Source organism: Opisthocomus hoazin, chromosome 9, assembly GCF_030867145.1.
Source record: "Opisthocomus hoazin isolate bOpiHoa1 chromosome 9, bOpiHoa1.hap1, whole genome shotgun sequence".
In the NCBI taxonomy this organism is placed as follows: Eukaryota; Metazoa; Chordata; class Aves; order Opisthocomiformes; family Opisthocomidae; genus Opisthocomus; species Opisthocomus hoazin.
The window spans coordinates 31,755,144-31,774,224 of record NC_134422.1 but is presented as its reverse complement, the minus strand read 5'-3'; the positions used below and the strand labels follow the sequence as shown (position 1 = coordinate 31,774,224).

Genomic DNA, 19,081 nt, shown 5'->3' with positions numbered 1-19,081 from the left:
TTCTGGGACTGACAGGTTGGTGCTGGTTATGAATTTATAATTACGGAATAATAGTGAGACCTTTATGTGAACTTTTGAAAAACAACCCCACCGGATTGATCTGGTCCAAAGAAGCTCAAAACTCATTTCAGACACTTAAGCAAGATCTAATGAAGGCCCCGGCTCTGGGCCTGCCTGATGTTACTAAATGCTTCTGGCTGTTTTCTTATGAGAGACAAGGCATAGCTCGGGATCCTAGCTCAACGGCTGGGACCCTACAAAAGAGCTGTGGCCTACTTTTCTAAACAACTGGATGAAGTAAGCAAAGGATGGCCAGGATGTCTACGAGCTGTGGCGACGGTGGTCTTGACTATTCAGGAAGCCCGAAAATTCTCCTTGGGCCAAAAGATCACAGTACCGATCTCACACAGAATATCAGCTGTACCGCAACAAAAAGGGAACTACTGGCTTTCCCCATCCCAATTTCCATGATACCAGGGACTAATATTACGAACCCAGCTTCTTTTCTCAGCGGATCAATCTCTGAACCATCGGTACCTGATTGCTTAGAAACCATAGAGACTGTGTACTCCAGCAGACCAGATCTGAAAGAGGAACCCCTGGAAGATGCACAGGACTCCTGGTTCACGGATGGAAGCAGCATTGTCGGACAAGGTATTCGAAAGGCCAGGTATGCGGTGACAACAGCAGCCGAAGTAGTTTGTTCTCAATCACTACCTGCTAGAACATCAGCTCAAAAGGCTGAAACTATTGCCCTAACTAGGGCTCTGGAGTTAACAAAAGGAAAAAGATAAATATATGGACAGATTCCAAATATGCCTTTGGAGTTGTCCACGCTCATGGGACAATTTGGAAGGAGCGAGGACTACTAACTGCTCAAGGGAAGCAGATTAAATATGCTGATGAAATCCTTCGACTATTAGAAGCCATTCAGCTACCAACAAAAGTTGCCATCATGCACTGCCGAGGACACCTGAAGGGTAACACTGACCAGGAAAGAGGTAACAGGTTGGCTGACTCTGAAGCTAAACAGGCAGCAGAGAGAATGTAAGAGATTTTAGCCTTAATTCCAGATTATAGAAATAGAAAACTGAGTGACCAAGAAAATGTTGAGTATTCCAAAGCTGATGAAGAATTAATAGAGGGATTAGGGGGCCAAGTTCCATCCCAGGGTGGGCCTACTTAAGTGATGGCAGAATTATAATCCCTGCTGAACAGATATGGGGGGTGGTTAAAGAAGAACACAATAGGACACACTGGGGAGCGGACTCCCTGTACAAATTTTTAAATCAGAAATTAATAGGGAAAAATTTGTATACTACAGTCCGACAAGTAACCCAACAGTGTGAAACATGTTTAAAAATAACCCCAATACAGGTAACCGGGTACAATTAGGCGGTATTGGGAAGGGAAGTATACCGGGACAACATTGGCAAATTGATTTCTCTGAACTTCCAAGAAAAGGAGGGTACAAGTACTTATTAGTACTTACGGATACCTTTTCAGGTTGGCCAGAAGCATTCCCTTGTAGAACAAATAAAGCAAGGGAAGTAACTAAGGTATTATTAAATGAAATAATACCTCGATTTGGGGTACCGACAATTATCTCCTCAGATAGTGGGACGCATTTTTGTGCAGAAGTAGTGCAACAGGTCAGCAAACTGTTAGGAATCAATTGGCAGTTACATACGCCCTACAGACCACAAGCCAGTGGGCAAGTAGAAAAGATGCAAAAATATGCCAAAAAGCAAATCTATATTGGTACCAAGCATTGCCTATTGCACTACTTCGGATACGTGTAAAACCTAGGGCCAAAGAAAATTTGAGCCCTTTTGAGATACTATATGGGAGACCATATCAGGCTAAATATCAGGGGGAAGATTTGAACCAGTTGGGAAATCAGTATCTACAGAATTATGTTATATCCTTAGGAAAACAATTAGAAAGGATTAGTAAAAATGTTTTGGGTACCAGGGCTAAAGGGGTAGATCACTCGATCCATCCATTTAGCCCTGGAGATTGGGTTTATGTTAAGAATTTTTCAGGTGATCCACTGAGAGAGAAGTGGAATGGACCTTACCAGGTATTGCTGACTACCTTCACTGCAATCAAGATTAAAGAACAACCGGCCTGGATCCATTATTCCCGAGTGAAGAAGGCTCCTAAACCAGGATGGATGGTCGAAAAGGCTGGCAGTTTGAAACTATGATTGCGGCGGTAACTTTGTTAAACCTAGGCTTTTTAGGATACTGCGATCATGACAACTCGAACTACATGACTGGACCAAGATGTGACCTACAGATATTAGATAACAACTCCCAGATATTGGTCAGCAATAATAGCTGCCTATGGAAAGCAAGATCCAACACTTGTTCGTGCTGACCCCCTTCCATATACACAAAAATTGTACTTGCAGAGATGGGTGGAATGATTATTTGATCAACAAAACTACAGTAGAAGTAGGAACTTGGGATTTGAAAGGGACATGCGCGATATATATAGATTTTTCTAACAGAACCCAATTAGAAACCTATAGCCCCTCGAACTGGGATTATTTCAGGAATGTACCAATTGGCTGGGTAAACCGTGGAGCATTTTGCAGAGCTAATCTCACAGCCACTGACGGGCCCTGTAAATTACACAACACGTATTGGTGGCTATGTGGTGATGGAATTAGCAGAAAGCGACTCCCTGCGGGTTGGAAGGGAATGTGTACCATAGGTCATCTAGTCAGCCAGGACCGAATATATAATCAGTCCCAAATACCTAAAGGCATATTAAGAACATCATGGAGACAAGCCAAACGGGAAGACAACCCACTTGTAAGTAGGGGAACAAAATTTAACCTCTTGGCTCCCCAATTTAGAGTGATTGAAACAATTGTTCATGGGAATGATCACACTGGTCATTTTAGGAATACTTGTTTGCATGTCTCTCAAATGTCTCCTTTGGTGTTGTCGGGATTCAGTTGAGACACACAGTGATTGGAAAAAGGAGTAAGATTAGGCAACAAATAGAATTATTTGAAAATAATACCTACAAAATAGAATAGTGAGGATTCATAGCTTTCTAGCTACAAATCCTCAAAAGAAAAGGAGGGATTGATAACTGTAAATGTAACAAATGTAACATGTAGGGGATGTTATCACTTCAGGTGGTCAGAAACAAGTCTTGGTTCTTTGTGAATATTAGGACGGTTGCAAGACAAGGGACTCCTGAATAATCCCTTTAGGCGCCTGGGCCTTGGGAGAACAGGTATGCAAACTACAGAGATAAGGAGGCTGCAGGATAATCTGAAGATCCCTGCCGAGAGACGCCAAACAAACATGTGCGACGGACATTACCATATATTAATGAATTCTTGGAAAAGCCATTACTATGATAAACATTTCTTGGAAATGTAATGAATATGTATGTTAACATAGCATAAATACCTAGTAACTGTGTCTCTTCGGTGCACACGTTTGGAGGAGAGATCCCCCGTGTGCCCGGCGCCGCAATAAAGAATACCTGCTTAATAGTCTGCCGACTATTGAGTCTTCAATTCTGGCTTTTCACGGCATCACCAGTTTTAGTGATTCTGATGGTAGCCTAAGTAGTAATAGGCAGGACCTGATGGATTTTCCAGTTTTGGAATTGCAGCCTGTAAAATGCAGATACAAGTGCCACCAAAAGAGAATGTTAGTTGGAGAATGTTCTGGGGAAGGAAACTGGGGAATACTGGTGGCATGCACCAGTTTTCCGCATCAACCTCTCCAGCAAAGCTAATCAGGTCCTATATTTGAAGAATCAAATTGTCAGTGGGGTAAGCAGATAACCTGTGTTTTCAATGCAAACAAAAGTCAGGCTGTAAACATCTGTCTGTTTCTTCTGTCAGTGGGGGGTAGACCAGGTAATAATACTATTCCATGTGATGTTTTAGTTCTCTTCAGAAGCTATATACTAGTATTAAAAGGCAGGCAAAGTATTTTTAATTCTGACACCTTATAAGAAACAATATAAAATATTTTTAGTAATTGGTTTGAGATCTTCTGCACAGTGCATGAGGATTTGCACAGATGTTTGACATAGTAACGAAAATGAGGCTTTCACACAACTGCCAGAAGGATCTCTATCTTCCTATAACATAAAAAGATTGCGGAAGACAAGACAAGCTAATGAAAATTAATAAAGTACTTTATTTGATTGATTTGAACTATTACAACATTGAGCTGTAAAATAGCCACCAAATATTAGACATAGAGTCCCTAGATTCTGGTTGGCAGACTACAGTCGATGGAACTATAGGGCTTACTCCTACATACCTGAGAAAAAAAGTGAAGAAAAGCTGTCAAACTTCAGCAGTCTCCCAACCTCTAAGGGCTTAAAAAAAGGGAGAGCTTGTAAGTGGCATTTAAGGCCTCCTCCAAGATCAGTGGACACTCCTGATGTAAAAAACACATATATACAATCAAGCTTTTAAAAAATAAACAAAAAACCCTTCACATTTCTGGACTGCAATTTGGAAAGTAGATGAAAGAAGCTGGATCCACTCACCCTCACCAACAAGGCCATGACTTGAGTCCATTACAGTTTTGGTTATCTAAGCCTTCTTATAAAAGGATTTGGGTTTGGGGCAAGTCCTTCAGTTCTACTGCCAGAATTTAATAAGTCACCCACAGTGTCCTAAGTGCACTAGCATTCTCCTGTCCTCATACAGTCAAAGCAGGTCTCTTAGCATTATAAATCTTGGCTTCTTCATACACTGGAAGCTAGTCTTCTCTTAACTGGTAAAGCAGTACTGGAAAGCACTCAGCTGAGAAAAGTTGCACCACAAATACAAACTAAAGCTCTAACTATCTCGTGATTTTCACTCCACAAGTAAACTGCGCCAATCAAGCCCTTGTGTCTGGTGAGGTAGAGAGCAGAAGGCACAGTCTTACAGAGTTTGTTTTTCTGGCTGTAAGGTTGGCTGCATAGGTACGAAGAAAGTATCATCTGAGCTACAAGACAAAGCAGACAAATTTAACTACAGAGCAAGAGATAGCTTGCTTACAGAAATCATCATTCCAAACTACCTGAAGCAGTTGAACAACGAGCATCATTCATTACAATTATTACATTTCAGTAAGTAGTCCAGCAAGCCTTGGGGTTGGAGGGAGAGAGATCTGTGTATAGGCCCCTCCCCAGCAGCCCTTGAGAGCTATTGCCGTAGACACTTTGAGAACAGAGAGACGTTATACATCTTCATCCTCCTTCTCTAAGAAGTCAGTCAAGGTACTGTCATCTACAGGAATTAATAAGTATTCCACACCGTCAGCTCCCTGAGAACAGACATGCATACACATTCTATTAAAACCAATGCACAGTGCAATGCAAGCCACTAGATAGCACTGCAATGCTAACGTTTATTTGCAGTCTGGGTGAGAGCTGGGCAGCATTCAGAAGGCATACGTTGCTAAAAACCAGGAATATTTCACTAGAGCAACACTGGAAATGCACAAATCCTCAGAAAAGTCAGTATATGAGAAATCTTCTGGTGGGCTATGCTAGTCTGACACTACACAGCTCCTCAACACTGTGTTCCCGTATCTAGGAATGCTATACTGCCTAGCTTGCATTCTTCCCTCTTGCAAATACAGGGAACTATTGAAAGCAGACTGGCAGGCTCCAGAGCCCATTACTTATCAAGGTCTTCAGGAAGAAGAGACCTGTAGGTTGCTGAGTAACCAAAGCACACTGCGTTTTTACAGCCCTCCTATCCATGTAAAAAGTGTTGACAAGTTGGAGGTACAGAAAGAGCTGCAATTACAGAATTTCAGCCCTTTGCTAGTTCCTAGGTGCTTCAAACAATATAGCCACACTGTGAGCTGCAGAGCAGTTACTTAGTAGCAAGTAAGCATCATTTTTGTTTAAGGTGACTGAATACCCAGAATTATCTTCTTCCCCCAACTCACCCGCTTGGTCCGAATGAGCTTGTGGTCCCTGAATTCTGTCAGCTGTGCCCTGAGCGTCAGGTCACTGTTCACAAGGAAAGCCTCCCGACACTGCTGGTAGAAGTCTTGGAAAGACAGCCCTGGAGACAGAAAAAGGTGAGAACAAGAAGTTGAAGTGTTATGATTGTCAGATTTTTCCAGGTTTAACAACACATATTATCTCCACCTACAAATCTTGCTTTGGCTTAGACCAGAGTGGCTACAGTAACATCATCACTTCTTTCAAGTATACAGCCAGCTAATATTTCAGTAATTAATGGAAAGCAGCTGAATTAACGTTCCAGTCACCCTGTTGACCTAATGGAATTTTTATAGCACTTTAAATGCACTTCCCAACATGATTAATCTCTCTTAATTTCCAACTCCTATCTTACTTCGAAGTTTCTTTACCATTAACATGTTATTCATATCCCCTGCAGCACCTGTTAGGGACAGTGACAGAATATTCCACACATATCCTAGAAAGCAGGGACACATCAGAAGTCACTTAGATAGGAGCAGCATAGGAACAGAATCGCCTATCTTTCCCTGGTGCTTCAAGTGCTAGTTATGCAAATTCATATTCTTCCCTTATTTTAATTTTTTAATTCCACAGTCCCCCATGAATGGTCTCATTCATGTCTAAACATCAAAGCAGACAACTGTAAGAGGAGGTCCTTCAGAACCAGCCAGTCTATTCATTTCCTGTCAGACACAGTACCACTAGAAAGACAGTCTACGCAACCGAGTCTCACTGAGCCAACAGTTACAGCCCTTCTATTGCTGGTGATGTAACCTGCATACCAAAAGCCAGATCACTGTGACTACGCTGGGAATGGCAACACCCCAAACAGGTGAGAAAAGGTGGGTACATACCTGGATAAGATGGGTTGTCCTTGTTCTCCAGCTGGTACTGAGCAAGCAGTCTGAATATCCCCCTAAGTGAAAGGGGGAGAGGAGAAAATCAAAAGAAAAAAAAAAACCCACAAACCCAAACCCCGCAAACCCTCACACCACTAGAAAATATTAACTGATTTTTCCCTCATGACTAGGGCTTTGTGCATGAATCTTGTTAGTGGACAAAGCTTGCTATCCAAATGCTGTTCATTTAAAGTTACCTATCAACTGAAACCTAGGTCCTACCATCTTCAGCTTGAACACTGTTGTCAGAAAACAGGGATTGCCTCCTGCTAGATTTAGACCAGAGTAACCAAGTAAGGACTGGATCCTCAGCAAGTGCTACTACAAAGCGTAACAGTGTCTTACCTGGCATTGGGAGTGAGACTGTGCAGAACATGCGTCAGGGAGCTCAAAGCCAGAGATCCAGACTGTTGTACTAAAAGCGAGTTCTCGTAAGACGTTTCTTCCACGTAAGGACTAAATGTGGTTGTTTCATACCAAAGCCAGTTGTAGAGGCTTAGCTTTGCCTGATCCCACACTAGATCAGAAGAGAGAAAAAAGGAGCAGACAGAATTGGGAGATTTAGCTTTTCTAAGGTGTTAAACAAGCAATATTAAGATATACTTAGTTCTACTGTAGGATTTGAGGAAAAATGGTAGCTTGTGAAATTCACAGTACATATGCCCAGATACTCGCAGTTCAAGCAAGACAAATTCTCTGCAACAAAACATTTGCGCACACATCCCTTTTTCATACCAGCTTCATAGATATACTGCAAATCCTTCCAGAGTCAGCAGTGCGCAAAGAATTTCTGGCTGATAAACCATATTGTTTAGATACAATGACAGACATAACATCCAATCTCCATTTCAGTAAGTCCCTAAATCAAAGGGTTCCAGAATCTTGGAGTTTGTTTTACATATTATGATCAGTGAGTGCTAGTTCTTTATATGGTTTTGGTTCAACACAGCCACAGTCCCTATCAGGGCTTCTAACTGCTACCACCATACATACACCACCAGAGCTATTTTGCACATCAACAGTAATATATGAGCTTATGAAACATGATCAACAGCCCCAAAGTAGAACATAGATTCTTCTCCCTTGGCTACATCAGACTCACTGAGAGGAGCATTGATGTGATCGATAGAGGCAATGAGGTAAATGCTAGGCAGAGAGGATAACTGTGCAAGGATCTGCTGACTTCTTTCTCCTCTCAACATCTGGCTGTCCAGGTTATGAATGAGGACATAGAGCTTTAAAGATGAATCTGCAAGGTCAGAAAAAACAGCAGAGAACCAATCAAAGAAACTGCACACAAAGTGGCTTCCCATTCCCGAGCAGCCTAGGACAAGTCTATTCCATCAGGCTCCATCACTCCAATATCACATCACTTTCTTTGTACAGTTTACTTTGATCTCTAGCCCACACTTGGTATTTCTGAGCACCTAAAAACTTTTTCTCAATTCAGTGTATCCCTGTTCTCATCACAGCTACAGTTTTTTCTGCAGTTTAAGCTTTTCTCTTATAATCCACTTTCCACTTGCTCACAGCTTTATCATGAATTTCCGTTTTAGCTGTGATTTTTAGTCCTGTGATTCAAGGTCATTTAAATGTATGTTAGGATGGAAGTCTAACCACAGTTGGTTCAGCTGCTTTTGAGTTACATGACTAGGATCGTTAAGCTCCTCCTCACACAATAAAAATTCAGGGTTGGATCCAAAGCACACTAACTTCATTGGAAATCATTCCCACTGAGTCCTCAAAGGAAGTTACAAAGACTTAGCTTGGATAATACAAATGGTAGATGATAAAATTTCCAGCTAGCTTGTTGCTGCTGTACTTATCCCTGGGAACAGCTATTACCTAAGTCCAGAAACAATTCTGGAACAGCAGCCAGTTTTTGTGCAAATGCATACATACTTGGCAGCCAATGGAAACCAAAGGTTCCTCAGACCCCCAGTCAGATCAGCTATAGTGTACTACAAAAGACTGATTTAAGTAGATTCAGGTAGGTACCACCGTTCATCTGTCTTTTTCTCTTAGTCCTATGAGAAATACTCATAAGGTAGTGATGGAAAATACAATGTAAACATTTTAACACCAATGCCACGCACAATTAAGATTCCAGGGCAATTTGTGTATGTATACATAAGCAGTAAAACAGACTTTCAAAAAGAATTCAGCAAGTATTCCATGTGGCTACACCTGTTTAATTTTGCTTTTGAACCCAGTTCTAAACTGCTTGTTTGACACCACTGTTCTTTATTTCATCTTAATGTCAGTATTTGCATATATCAAATTTAAATGACCATTCCACTAAACCATGTACATTTAAGCCTTAATCCAGCCTATACTGAAATTTATGGGAAGACCCTCAGGGCCATGATTTCCCAGATTTGCTCAGAGGACTTTATATCTGTCAGCAACTGTCATTCCAAATTGTTTGCGAGTTCTTCATTCTGTTGATTTCAGTGAGGTTTGTATCAGGTCCTCAAGCAGTCACTAAGAACTATCTTCCCTCATATAGCTAGTTTACCTATCCTGTCTTCCACCAGGAAACACATGGCTACAGAAACATCGTGTAAATAAAGCACAAAGGCACTGTGCTAAATGTAAGAGATGAGCATTTCAGTTTGCCAAAGGGTTGAGGAGCCTCTGTCTTGTTAAAACACTTGTGCCTTCCTCCTTCCCATTCTAGAGAACTTATTGTGTGAAACGCTGACTGAGGTAACAGCTTGGGATCATGCACACATATATTCCTGGTGCCTGTGTTTTCATACACGTGGCATAAATTACAAGCAAGAAAATATACTAACTACAATAAACTAAGAAACTTTAACTGCACATATGAAAACTGTGAGGAAAGAAAACGTCCAGGCTCTCCTAATAGTAAGTGGACTCTAACTTTTTAAGTATAAAGTTAGTAATTTTACCTTCTTTAAACATTTTAATGATGAATTCAAGTTGGTCAAGGGGGCTGCGGAAGGTCCCTATATGGTCCAGTACCTCCTCTGTGATGGAGTTGAGAATCTGAAAAAGAAAATAGCAGTCCCTTCTGAAGGGCTCTGGCACTGAAGTACCTAGTGCAGAAAATCTGAAGGTAGAGAGGTAATCAGATTTTTTACCATAAAATCTCCAAACAAGTCAACACCAAAAATTTCTACCCCTTTTCAAAACGGTGATATAAAATAAGGCTTTAGACTAATGAGTAGCTATTAATGATGGGAATTATTGCAATTCCTTGGAAAACACATGGGCTAGTTTCTTTAAACTATTCAAAGAACTGCCATCATTCAAGAGTCTCCTGCTACAGGATGCAACCCGTTTCTTTAACATTTTACACTGAAAGACTTTAGAGATATCTGTAACACAAGATTATTAGATAAACCCATAAGCTTTTCCCACACTTACAGATCTCACAGTGATGCTGGGGAAGTAGCCATTAACCACAAGGTGAACAGAATCCTGGAGCACAGAGGTACGAAACTTCTCTAACAAATCACGCTTTGAGCCCAGTCCATAAAGCACGATACTGAAACCCAAGCTGCAGAGAAGTGAGCAAATACACTGAATCAAAAAAGTACAAGTCCCTTTTTAGGTTCATACGTTCACTAAGCAAAATGATCCATTGCAATCTTGCCTCTAAAACTTTCATGTTTCATCAACACCAGGCTTACCTTCAGCTCATAGCTGACAAATAAGGTTAGCTGCAAGGAATCTGAAATGTATGTGCATCCTAGCAAAAGAAGCATTTTAGCAGCCTGGAAGCCCACATACTTAGCAAAACATCTATGGAAGAAAATGGTATTGTCCAAGAATATGAGACCAGATTTGCAGCTTCAGATAACGAAGAGTAACCAGCATTCACATACACTCCCTCACCAGTGATTATATTAAGTGTTTGCCATGCGTCACAGCAATTTCAAGAAAAAAAGCAAGCCTTCATAGTGGTTTTCTACTTTGATCCACAGGCACAATTTCAAAGCAAAATTAAACTATTCTCATATCTCTTTCTTATCCTAATTGTTCCACACAGAAAGAGTCAGGAAAGCACAAACAGAACATGGTGGAGAATCACAAAGCTTTGTTTATTTTTGAGAAACAGGAAAAGCATCATCTTGACCAGAAAGAAGAGTATCAAGTCACTCAAATAGTATTGGGCAAAGGTAAGGCGTTCAACAACTGTCATTGACTTCAGTACCATTTAGGGATTTCTTCCTTGTACCCTGCCACATACATCTCTAACCATTTGCTCAGATCACTGAGTCACAGAGAACTCCTCCTCTTGCAACTCTTCACCTTTCAAAGCTAATGTCTTTTTCATATGCTCTGTCACTCCCCAAGGACCAGAAATTTCTTTATGCTTCACTCCCTTGCAAAGCTTCCATGGGGCTTTCTCCTCAGCAACATCTGCTCCTGCCTCTGCACTTCAGAGCTGGTGGCCTGCCTTCTCTAAGCTGCTTCAGAATCTCACAGCTTTCTGTAGTTCCCCATTTGCTTTCCTGGATGCTTAGTCTTTTCTCCTTCCCATGAAGATACACACAAACCCAGATAAAATTTATAGTGCTGATGTTTCCAGTAGCATTAAGGTTTCTTCATGCCTAGATCATCAGGTACCATAGGCATTCAAAGTTAACTGCTACACCACTGGGGATAGCCACATACTGAAGAAATTGGTGGTGGGCTACTCACTACCAACCACGCTGCTGTAAGCAAAACTGATTGTTCGCAAAGGACGCTTTTCTCATAATTCATGCTCTCTGTTTTCTCATTATTCACATTCCTTGATTGTGAACGCCCTCTAGCTTAGTTTACAGAGGCACAGACAAACTAGCCAGGCAGAATGCAACCTCCTTTCACTTCAGGCACTCAGTTCCAGGAGTTAGTCAGATATGATTTGTTCTACAGGAAACAAGTGTACTAAATTAATGTCACCTAATTTTAAATTTAACCAATCAAAGAAAAAGTAATTCCTTAACTCATCCACAGGATGTTGTTGACATGAGAGTAAGCCTGCTACTAGGCTGCTTCAGTGATTCTCATTGGATACTTACTGTAATTGCAGCATCCACTTGGAAAACAGGGATTCGTGTTGCTGGTTTAGCTCTTTAATTTCAGCAGCATAGGCAAGGGGAGCATTTTTCAAAAGGTCATGCAGTGTTTGCTGTGTTGAGAAAGAGATACGATGACAGTCATTCAAAGCTGAGAAAAAACAAGACATATGTGGATTCCACACTAATACCCCTCTAGATGCCCTCTAGCTAGGGAGCAGAATAGTTTTCACTGACCGTGCACTCAATTCATACTTTTTTCCATGAGGACTGCTCTAAAGAGTTTTGCTACTGGAGAAACAAAGCAGAGATTAAGTAACCTTATTACAGAAAATGGCGGCCAGAGTAGGACTAGAACTGGTATCGCACTGTGTTTTATCTCTTCCTGCTGAGTATGGGAAAACCACTACTGAAATAATGGACACAGTCAGAGCTTACAGCACCGAGCAGTGTACCAGGAAGATACCAACACCACAACCCTGCTCACAGAAACAAGGGCTCCAATCTGCCGAACCTTAGCAATGGTTCAGGTGTTTCTCATTACAAGAAAATGCTCACAAATATGACCTTAAGAAATAAATGGGAAAACCAATGGATGTCATCTATCTGGATTTTTGTAAAGCCTTTGACACAGTCCCCCACAACATCCTTCTCTCCAAACTGGAGAGCCATGGATTTGATGGGTGGACCATTCGGTGGATAAGGAATTGGTTGGATGGTTGCAGCCAAAGGGTAGTGCTCAACAGCTCAATGTCCGGATGGAGACCAGTGACGAGTGGAGTCCCTCACGGGTCCGTACTGGGACCAGTGCTGTTCAATATATTTATCAATGACATGGACAGCGACATCGAGTGTACCCTCAGCAAGTTTGCAGATGACACCACACTGAGTGGTACGGTTGAGACACCAGAAGGACGGGATGCCATCCAGAGGGACCTGGACAAGCTGGAGAGGTGGGCCTGTGTGAACCTCATGAGGTTCAACAAGGCCAAGTGCAAGGTCCTACACCTGGGTCGGGGCAATCCCCGCTATCAATACAGGCTGGGGGATGAAAGGATTGAGAGCAGCCCTGCTGAGAGGGACTTGGGGGTACTGATAGACAAAAGGCTGGACATGAGCCGGCAATGTGCGCTGGCAGCCCAGAGGGCCAACCGTGTCCTGGGCTGCATCAAGAGAAGCGTGGCCAGCAGGTCGAGAGAGGTGATTCTGCCCCTCTACTCTGCTCTGGTGAGACCTCACCTGGAGTACTGCGTTCAGCTCTGGAGCCCTCAGCACAAGAAGGACATGGAACTGTTGGAGTCGGTCCAAAGGAGGGCTACAAAAATGATCCGAGGGCTGGAGCACCTCTCCTATGAGGACAGGCTGAGAGAGTTGGGGCTGTTCAGCCTGGAGAAGAGAAGGCTGCAGGGAGACCTGATTGCAGCCTTTCAGTACTTAAAGGGAGCCTATAGGAAAGATGGGGACAATCTTTTTAGTAGAGACAACAGTGACAGGACGAGGGGTAATGGTTTTAAACTAAAACAGGGTAGGTTTGGGCTAGATATAAGAAAGAAATTCTTTACAATGAGGGTTGTGAAACACTGGAACGGGTTGCCCAGAGAAGTAGTGGAGGCCCCATCCCTGGAAACATTCAAGACCAGGTTGGACAGGGCTCTGAGCAACCTGATCTAGTTAGCGGTGTCCCTGCTCGCTGCAGGGGGGTTGGACTAGATGACCTCTAGGGGTCCCTTCCGACCCAAAACTTTCTATGATTCTATGAAATATAGCATTTGCAGCAGACAGCTAAATGTAGAAAAAGTATTATTTCAAAAGCATCAGGAATCAGGGGATTAATTCAGCTTTAAAGACGTCCTGGGATGTTGATGTTTAAACAGCATAGTAGCATGACAAATGGCATCAAATCTGCACTGGCTTCTCCTTCAATTTTAACAGCTTTGCTTTCCACTCCCTTGCAGCAGAAGACAGTTTACTCTGGAAAGAACACAGACAGCTGCAACGTATCAGACAAACATAAAGCACTGAGACACAGAACTGCTAAGCCTTCAATTTATTTGGAGCCAGCAGTAGATTTAATTCTGAAAGCCTTGATTTCCTTCCAGAGCTGTTGTGAAAGAACTTGTTAAGAATCCAGATGTTTCTCCGGGTAGCAATTCCAGGCAATGGCAGGCATCAGGCAGTCTGCATATATGCCATCTTTTAAAACACAGATGTGTGCAGAAAGCAGTCACAGACACAAGAGCTCCAAGTATTTTACACACTTCCCTGGCACCTGTCCTTGTGTACCTGTCTCTGTAGGGTGCAACTGCTTGCTTTGAACTGCTCGTAGAAGTGGCGCATGAAAAAAAAATATATACAGTAATTCAGTCACCACAATTAGACCATTCCTGTCTCCTAGGAACTGGAAGAGGCAAAGTGCATTTCACAAACTAGGTGACAACATTTAAAGCTGTCCCAGTCCTGCAAGTGGCTTGACCCAATAGTGCTCAGATGAAAAAGGTTCTCTGTGTATCTTCTACACATAAATAGTCAAGACAGCTTGTAATTTTCCTAAGCATTTCATTGACAAAAATGCTGTTTTGGTGATAATTTTTAAGGCAGGTCTCTACAACTCTACTTCTCCCTGTTCTCCCCCAAAACCAAACTTAAACCTGTTTTAGCAACTGCAGTTTTCGACTATCTGCTCACTTGATAGTGCCTTCTCCCTGCATTTTCCCTACCGTCTCAGGTTCAAGTAACTGGGCACTGTCCCTGGTCAGAGCAGCAGCAGGAGACACAATGCTTAAAATACTACCTAAATCAGCATTACCACTGAGAACGCAACCAGCAAAAACAAAGTGAAAATAGCAACATCAGGAAATTTTCGTGACGGAAATCTTCATCAAAAAAATCAAAAGCTCAGAGAGTTGTGTGATTCACTATGAAGTGTACCTGATTCAATCTTCTTCTCTGCAATTTCTGCAGTGTTCGGTCTGAAGTGAGCACTTTGGAACTGCTGTGAGCTTCAAAGTATTCCTCCACCGGATTGCTCTAAAAAGAGACAGCAATATCAGCCACATTTCTCCTGCTATCAAGTTACCCCTCTCCCTTTGCACCCACAAACATGTCTGAAGATGGCCAATATGAGACATAGAGCAAGAATGAATAGAAAGCCAGAAGATATCTGCAAAAATGGCTTCTACAGTAGCATTCTGCCAAAGCTAACCTAGTCAGATGGTTCTTTCCTGACAACACAGACAAGAAAAGAGATTCTGAGAGAGCAGAACACAGCAATAATTCTAAGCAGGTGTGGGCACCCCTGGTGCTGGGAGGAAATCAGACAATGATGAACACCAAGCCAGAAAGTAATGTGTGCTTCTCTTGGTGCTACAGGAGTCAATTTCTTCACCATTCCTCAGTACAAGGTCTCCTGGACATCTTAGAACTTCTCTTTCTGGAGCTGCTGAGGATACAGACTGGATTAGCCCACAGGTTCACACGTCCAACAGGGACTTCTGAGACGTACAGCAAAAGCCAACCCAGCTGGTTTGATTTGAAATTACTCTAGCAGTTCTTCCCCACAGACAGGTGACGTCACTGACACTTACTGGCACCAAACATCCCTTCACACTTGCTAGCTCAGGGGTATATTTTCTGCACACTCACCATCTTGTCCTCCTTAATTTTTCTGGCTAGGGTGTTTCTGGAAGGAGGCATAGATGCAGCCTTCATTTTTGCTGGGGTCTTTCGACCTGATAAAACAGTGCTGGCTTCTTTCTGGTCTTCCTCATCCTCCTCCTCTGAGCAGGAAGCAGAATATTCACTCTCACTTTCTAAATATGGATCTGGAGCTAGACCACAAATTTAAAGTTAAAAGCTAGCAACGACTTCTTACACAGAACACACTTTGCACTATCTCACATACATTCTCTAATGTTTTTTAAGCATATAATTCCTAAATATATTTCACAGAAAAGTAAAATTAATGCTTAGAGGACTGCATACACACACAGCCGTTTCTTTCCCAGTTCTAGGCTCACAAATTATTGTTTAGTAAAGCTTGCTCCTTGATACCAACTAAGAAACATAATCCCACCATAAAAAGTAACTAAAAATGGACAATGGAATTCCCTATCTCTCTTAGCATCTATATGTATGTTTTCCCAAATGCCAGTCATGCAAGCTGACTATCTTCTGGGTCACATTCTGCAAAAAAGGTTTTGTAGAAGACCTCTGTCACCAATGTTGATTGAAGAGCACAGATGGAATCTGGCTGAGTCTTGGTCTCCCAACACAAAAGAAGAAATAGAACATGAAATGCCATACACTAAACTCTCCTCTGCATTCATTCTGGGCACACATAGCCAACCAGCTATTGGAAATCCTTTACCATGAACATCCCAGCCATCATCAAAAAGTTTTATGACTTGGTTCAAGCAATTGTGCCAGACTTCAGTGTCAGCATAGGTTAGATTACTAGGAGTTTTGTCTCTTGATCAAGTTACTGATCATGTTCAGCAACTCGGTGCTTCCAACCCTTCCACCCTTATCTAAGTAGCAATCTGTTGTAGGGAAAAGGTCTACACAGACTTCTTTAAGGACATTTCTACACTCTCTGCAGGATGAATCAGATGGTAGGCTTCTGCCTGTAGCAGCAAAGAGAAACACTCTCCTCTGGACACAGTGCCTCACTGACTGTGGGAGCTGACTGCAAAGGTTGATATTTACCTGCTAGCCTCTTTCTGAGTCTGTAAGGTGTGGTAGACACAAATTCTTTCTTTTTACTCTGTAACAGCAAAGAAAAAACATGCATTAGAAGAAGAAACATATACATCCTCAAAACAGCACTCTGCCAAGTAAAGAGTAGAATCAGGCTACATTTCCAAGCTATTTGAGCCCATGAGAAACTGGGAAAGTGAAGGCAGTAAGCATGGAGAGTTCTTGTTTTGCCATTCAGAGCTAGAGGGGAGCAGGATCAGGTTCCAAAAGGGGCTTCATTCTTTCAACTAATGATGTCCTGAGATGGAGGGTAGAAAACTGTGAAATCTCCAACCAAGATGGCAACCTTGTCACCTCAGGAAGAGTCAAACTGAAGCAATGACAAAGTGGAAGTGCTTTGGCTCCCCACAGCAGTCATGTTCCACGTCACACTTTCTACTCAAAGTCATTTGGAAGTCCACTATGAGAACTACCACCAGAATGACAAAAGACTTGGAATACTAAGCCCAGAAGAAGTACAGCAAAGGGAACCCAAGCTTCCTGGGCTCATCAGGTTGTAGTGGCACGTCTTCCTTACTCACCTGTAAAGCACATGCCTGACGAGGACACCAGATCAAGTCTGTAATACTTAGGAAACACGCTTGATAATCCTGTCACAGTGGATGTGAAATCATCAACACGGCATCCAAAATAGCATCTCTTACAGACATATCTCATCCTGGAACCTTATACCAGAAAAGCTGTGCACACATTTCTAGTGTGATGCTATACCACTTTACAAAGCCAACTGTTTCACAGCACTCTATAACCACCACAACTGGCAGTTCTGGACTGTGTCTCTCTATAGCATCACAAAAGATGACATCAACTTACATGTTGCCCATTATCCAATTTACTTTTTATAAACCAATGCTAAAGTAAGTAACTGAATAGCACCACAGTTCTTGAATTCCTGTTCTAACAACACTCCTTACAATTAAGGCTGTTTCTTCCTTTGATGAGAAACTGGAAAGCCATGAGTTTAACTGCATATTAAGGGACTAACATCCTCGTTTGTGTGATGCAAGGAAATAGTCTCTACCTAATGCTAATTAGGCTGTGAAACCCACTGTTTGCCCACTGACTCAAAATTCCATAGTTGTGATTAATTGTAGCTCTGGTTCTCACTTGAGTTACTCCTGCCCAGTTGGATTAGGAGAGACATCTGTCCAGTGCACGCAGCTTTTCAAGGTCCTTCCTATCCAGAACTGTAGCAATTGGCCAGTTCAAGTTTTTAAACATGGGGAAAAAAAACACACACAAAAAGAAACCCACAATCAAGGCAGGGTTATGACTCACCCTCTGCTGCACTTTGTTTGAACTTGAACTTTCTGCAAAGCAAGAAACAGCATTGATCAGAGTACTGCATATTTTCAACAGTGGCACAAGACAGTCCATTAGAAAAATAGACATTCACTATTCAAAGGTACACTGCACCAGAATATCAGCTTCCTGTGTGGTTAATCCTATGAGGGAAGCCTCTAGTTCCTCACAGGTAGGCAAGGAGAGGCCAAAGGCAGTCAGTGTTAAACTGCAGAAGGCAGCTTTTAATTCTGGTCACAGCTTTGGGAGGCTATCTTTGGGAAAAGGCTGAAAAATCAGCTAATGTCCTCTCCCTGAGCACATCAGGCTCCACTTCTGAGCACAAAGTAACATGCTTTTGCCAGTGTTGACCTGCACTGACTTCTCCCACCTGTATTTCTCACTAGAGCATTGGGTGCTTGAATATTATATAATAAAGCGTGAATTTACACCTGAACAACCACACAATCCTGCCCATTTGATGCTCAACATATGAGTGCAGCTCATAATTCTCTCAAGTGCAAGCATTTCTTTTGAACACAAAGGAAATCATTAAATGTCACAGCAACAGATGAGAGCGAAGTTACTGTTTTCTCTACACCAGCATGGCAGAACAAAAGACCTAACACCCAGGTGAACCAGAGGCTGTGCATACCAAGCAGTTCAGTCTACAATGTTAAGCTGACTTGAATTACTCAGGCATGACAGAAGCTGGCACTCAAGCATCCACTCCACCACCCAAATAGAAACATAACCCCCACTCCCTCAGCTTCAGTTCCCCAAAGCATCACAGGTCTTACTGCTGCTTTGAGGGGTTTTGGCTGTCTTCTCAGGGCACTCGGAGTGATCAGGTGCAACACTCTGTCCTGGTGTCTGGGCTAATTCAGAGGCTGTAAGAAATACGGGGGAAGGGAAGAAGTTTCTCACGTCAGGTACAAAACTCCCAGCTCTGACCGGTCAGCCATGGAGCCATACACCTGAAACACTTTCTAAGTATTAATTTCCTAGCTATTTCAGGAAGCGCACCAAATACTTCAATTTTGCCTAACCCTAATGGTGAATGTAATCCTTAACAAAGATTTTAAAAGACCAAACTTCTCAGTTAATTAATTTCTCAATTTTACAGCTGAGGCAATG

The 19,081-nt window shown here is 42.3% G+C and overlaps 1 protein-coding gene across 2 annotated transcripts in view; it reads right to left on the bottom strand.

Moving 5' to 3' along the window:
• Nucleotides 1-4,158: 4,158 nt before the first annotated feature.
• HYCC2 (hyccin PI4KA lipid kinase complex subunit 2) overlaps nucleotides 4,159-19,081 on the bottom strand; it is an 81,265-nt gene continuing 66,342 nt past the window's right edge. For both annotated transcript variants that reach the window (XM_075430233.1, XM_075430231.1), the window contains 13 exons: nucleotides 18,745-18,834; nucleotides 17,942-17,973; nucleotides 16,613-16,670; nucleotides 15,551-15,735; nucleotides 14,837-14,935; nucleotides 11,912-12,021; nucleotides 10,269-10,401; nucleotides 9,791-9,887; nucleotides 7,978-8,124; nucleotides 7,221-7,392; nucleotides 6,831-6,892; nucleotides 5,937-6,055; nucleotides 4,159-5,303 (listed from right to left, as the gene is read on the bottom strand). In XM_075430233.1, coding sequence (XP_075286348.1) covers nucleotides 5,217-5,303; nucleotides 5,937-6,055; nucleotides 6,831-6,892; nucleotides 7,221-7,392; nucleotides 7,978-8,124; nucleotides 9,791-9,887; nucleotides 10,269-10,401; nucleotides 11,912-12,021; nucleotides 14,837-14,935; nucleotides 15,551-15,735; nucleotides 16,613-16,670; nucleotides 17,942-17,973; nucleotides 18,745-18,834 — 1,391 coding nt within the window. In that variant the 3' untranslated portion in view covers nucleotides 4,159-5,216. The remainder of the gene's footprint in view (nucleotides 5,304-5,936; nucleotides 6,056-6,830; nucleotides 6,893-7,220; nucleotides 7,393-7,977; nucleotides 8,125-9,790; nucleotides 9,888-10,268; nucleotides 10,402-11,911; nucleotides 12,022-14,836; nucleotides 14,936-15,550; nucleotides 15,736-16,612; nucleotides 16,671-17,941; nucleotides 17,974-18,744; nucleotides 18,835-19,081) is intronic.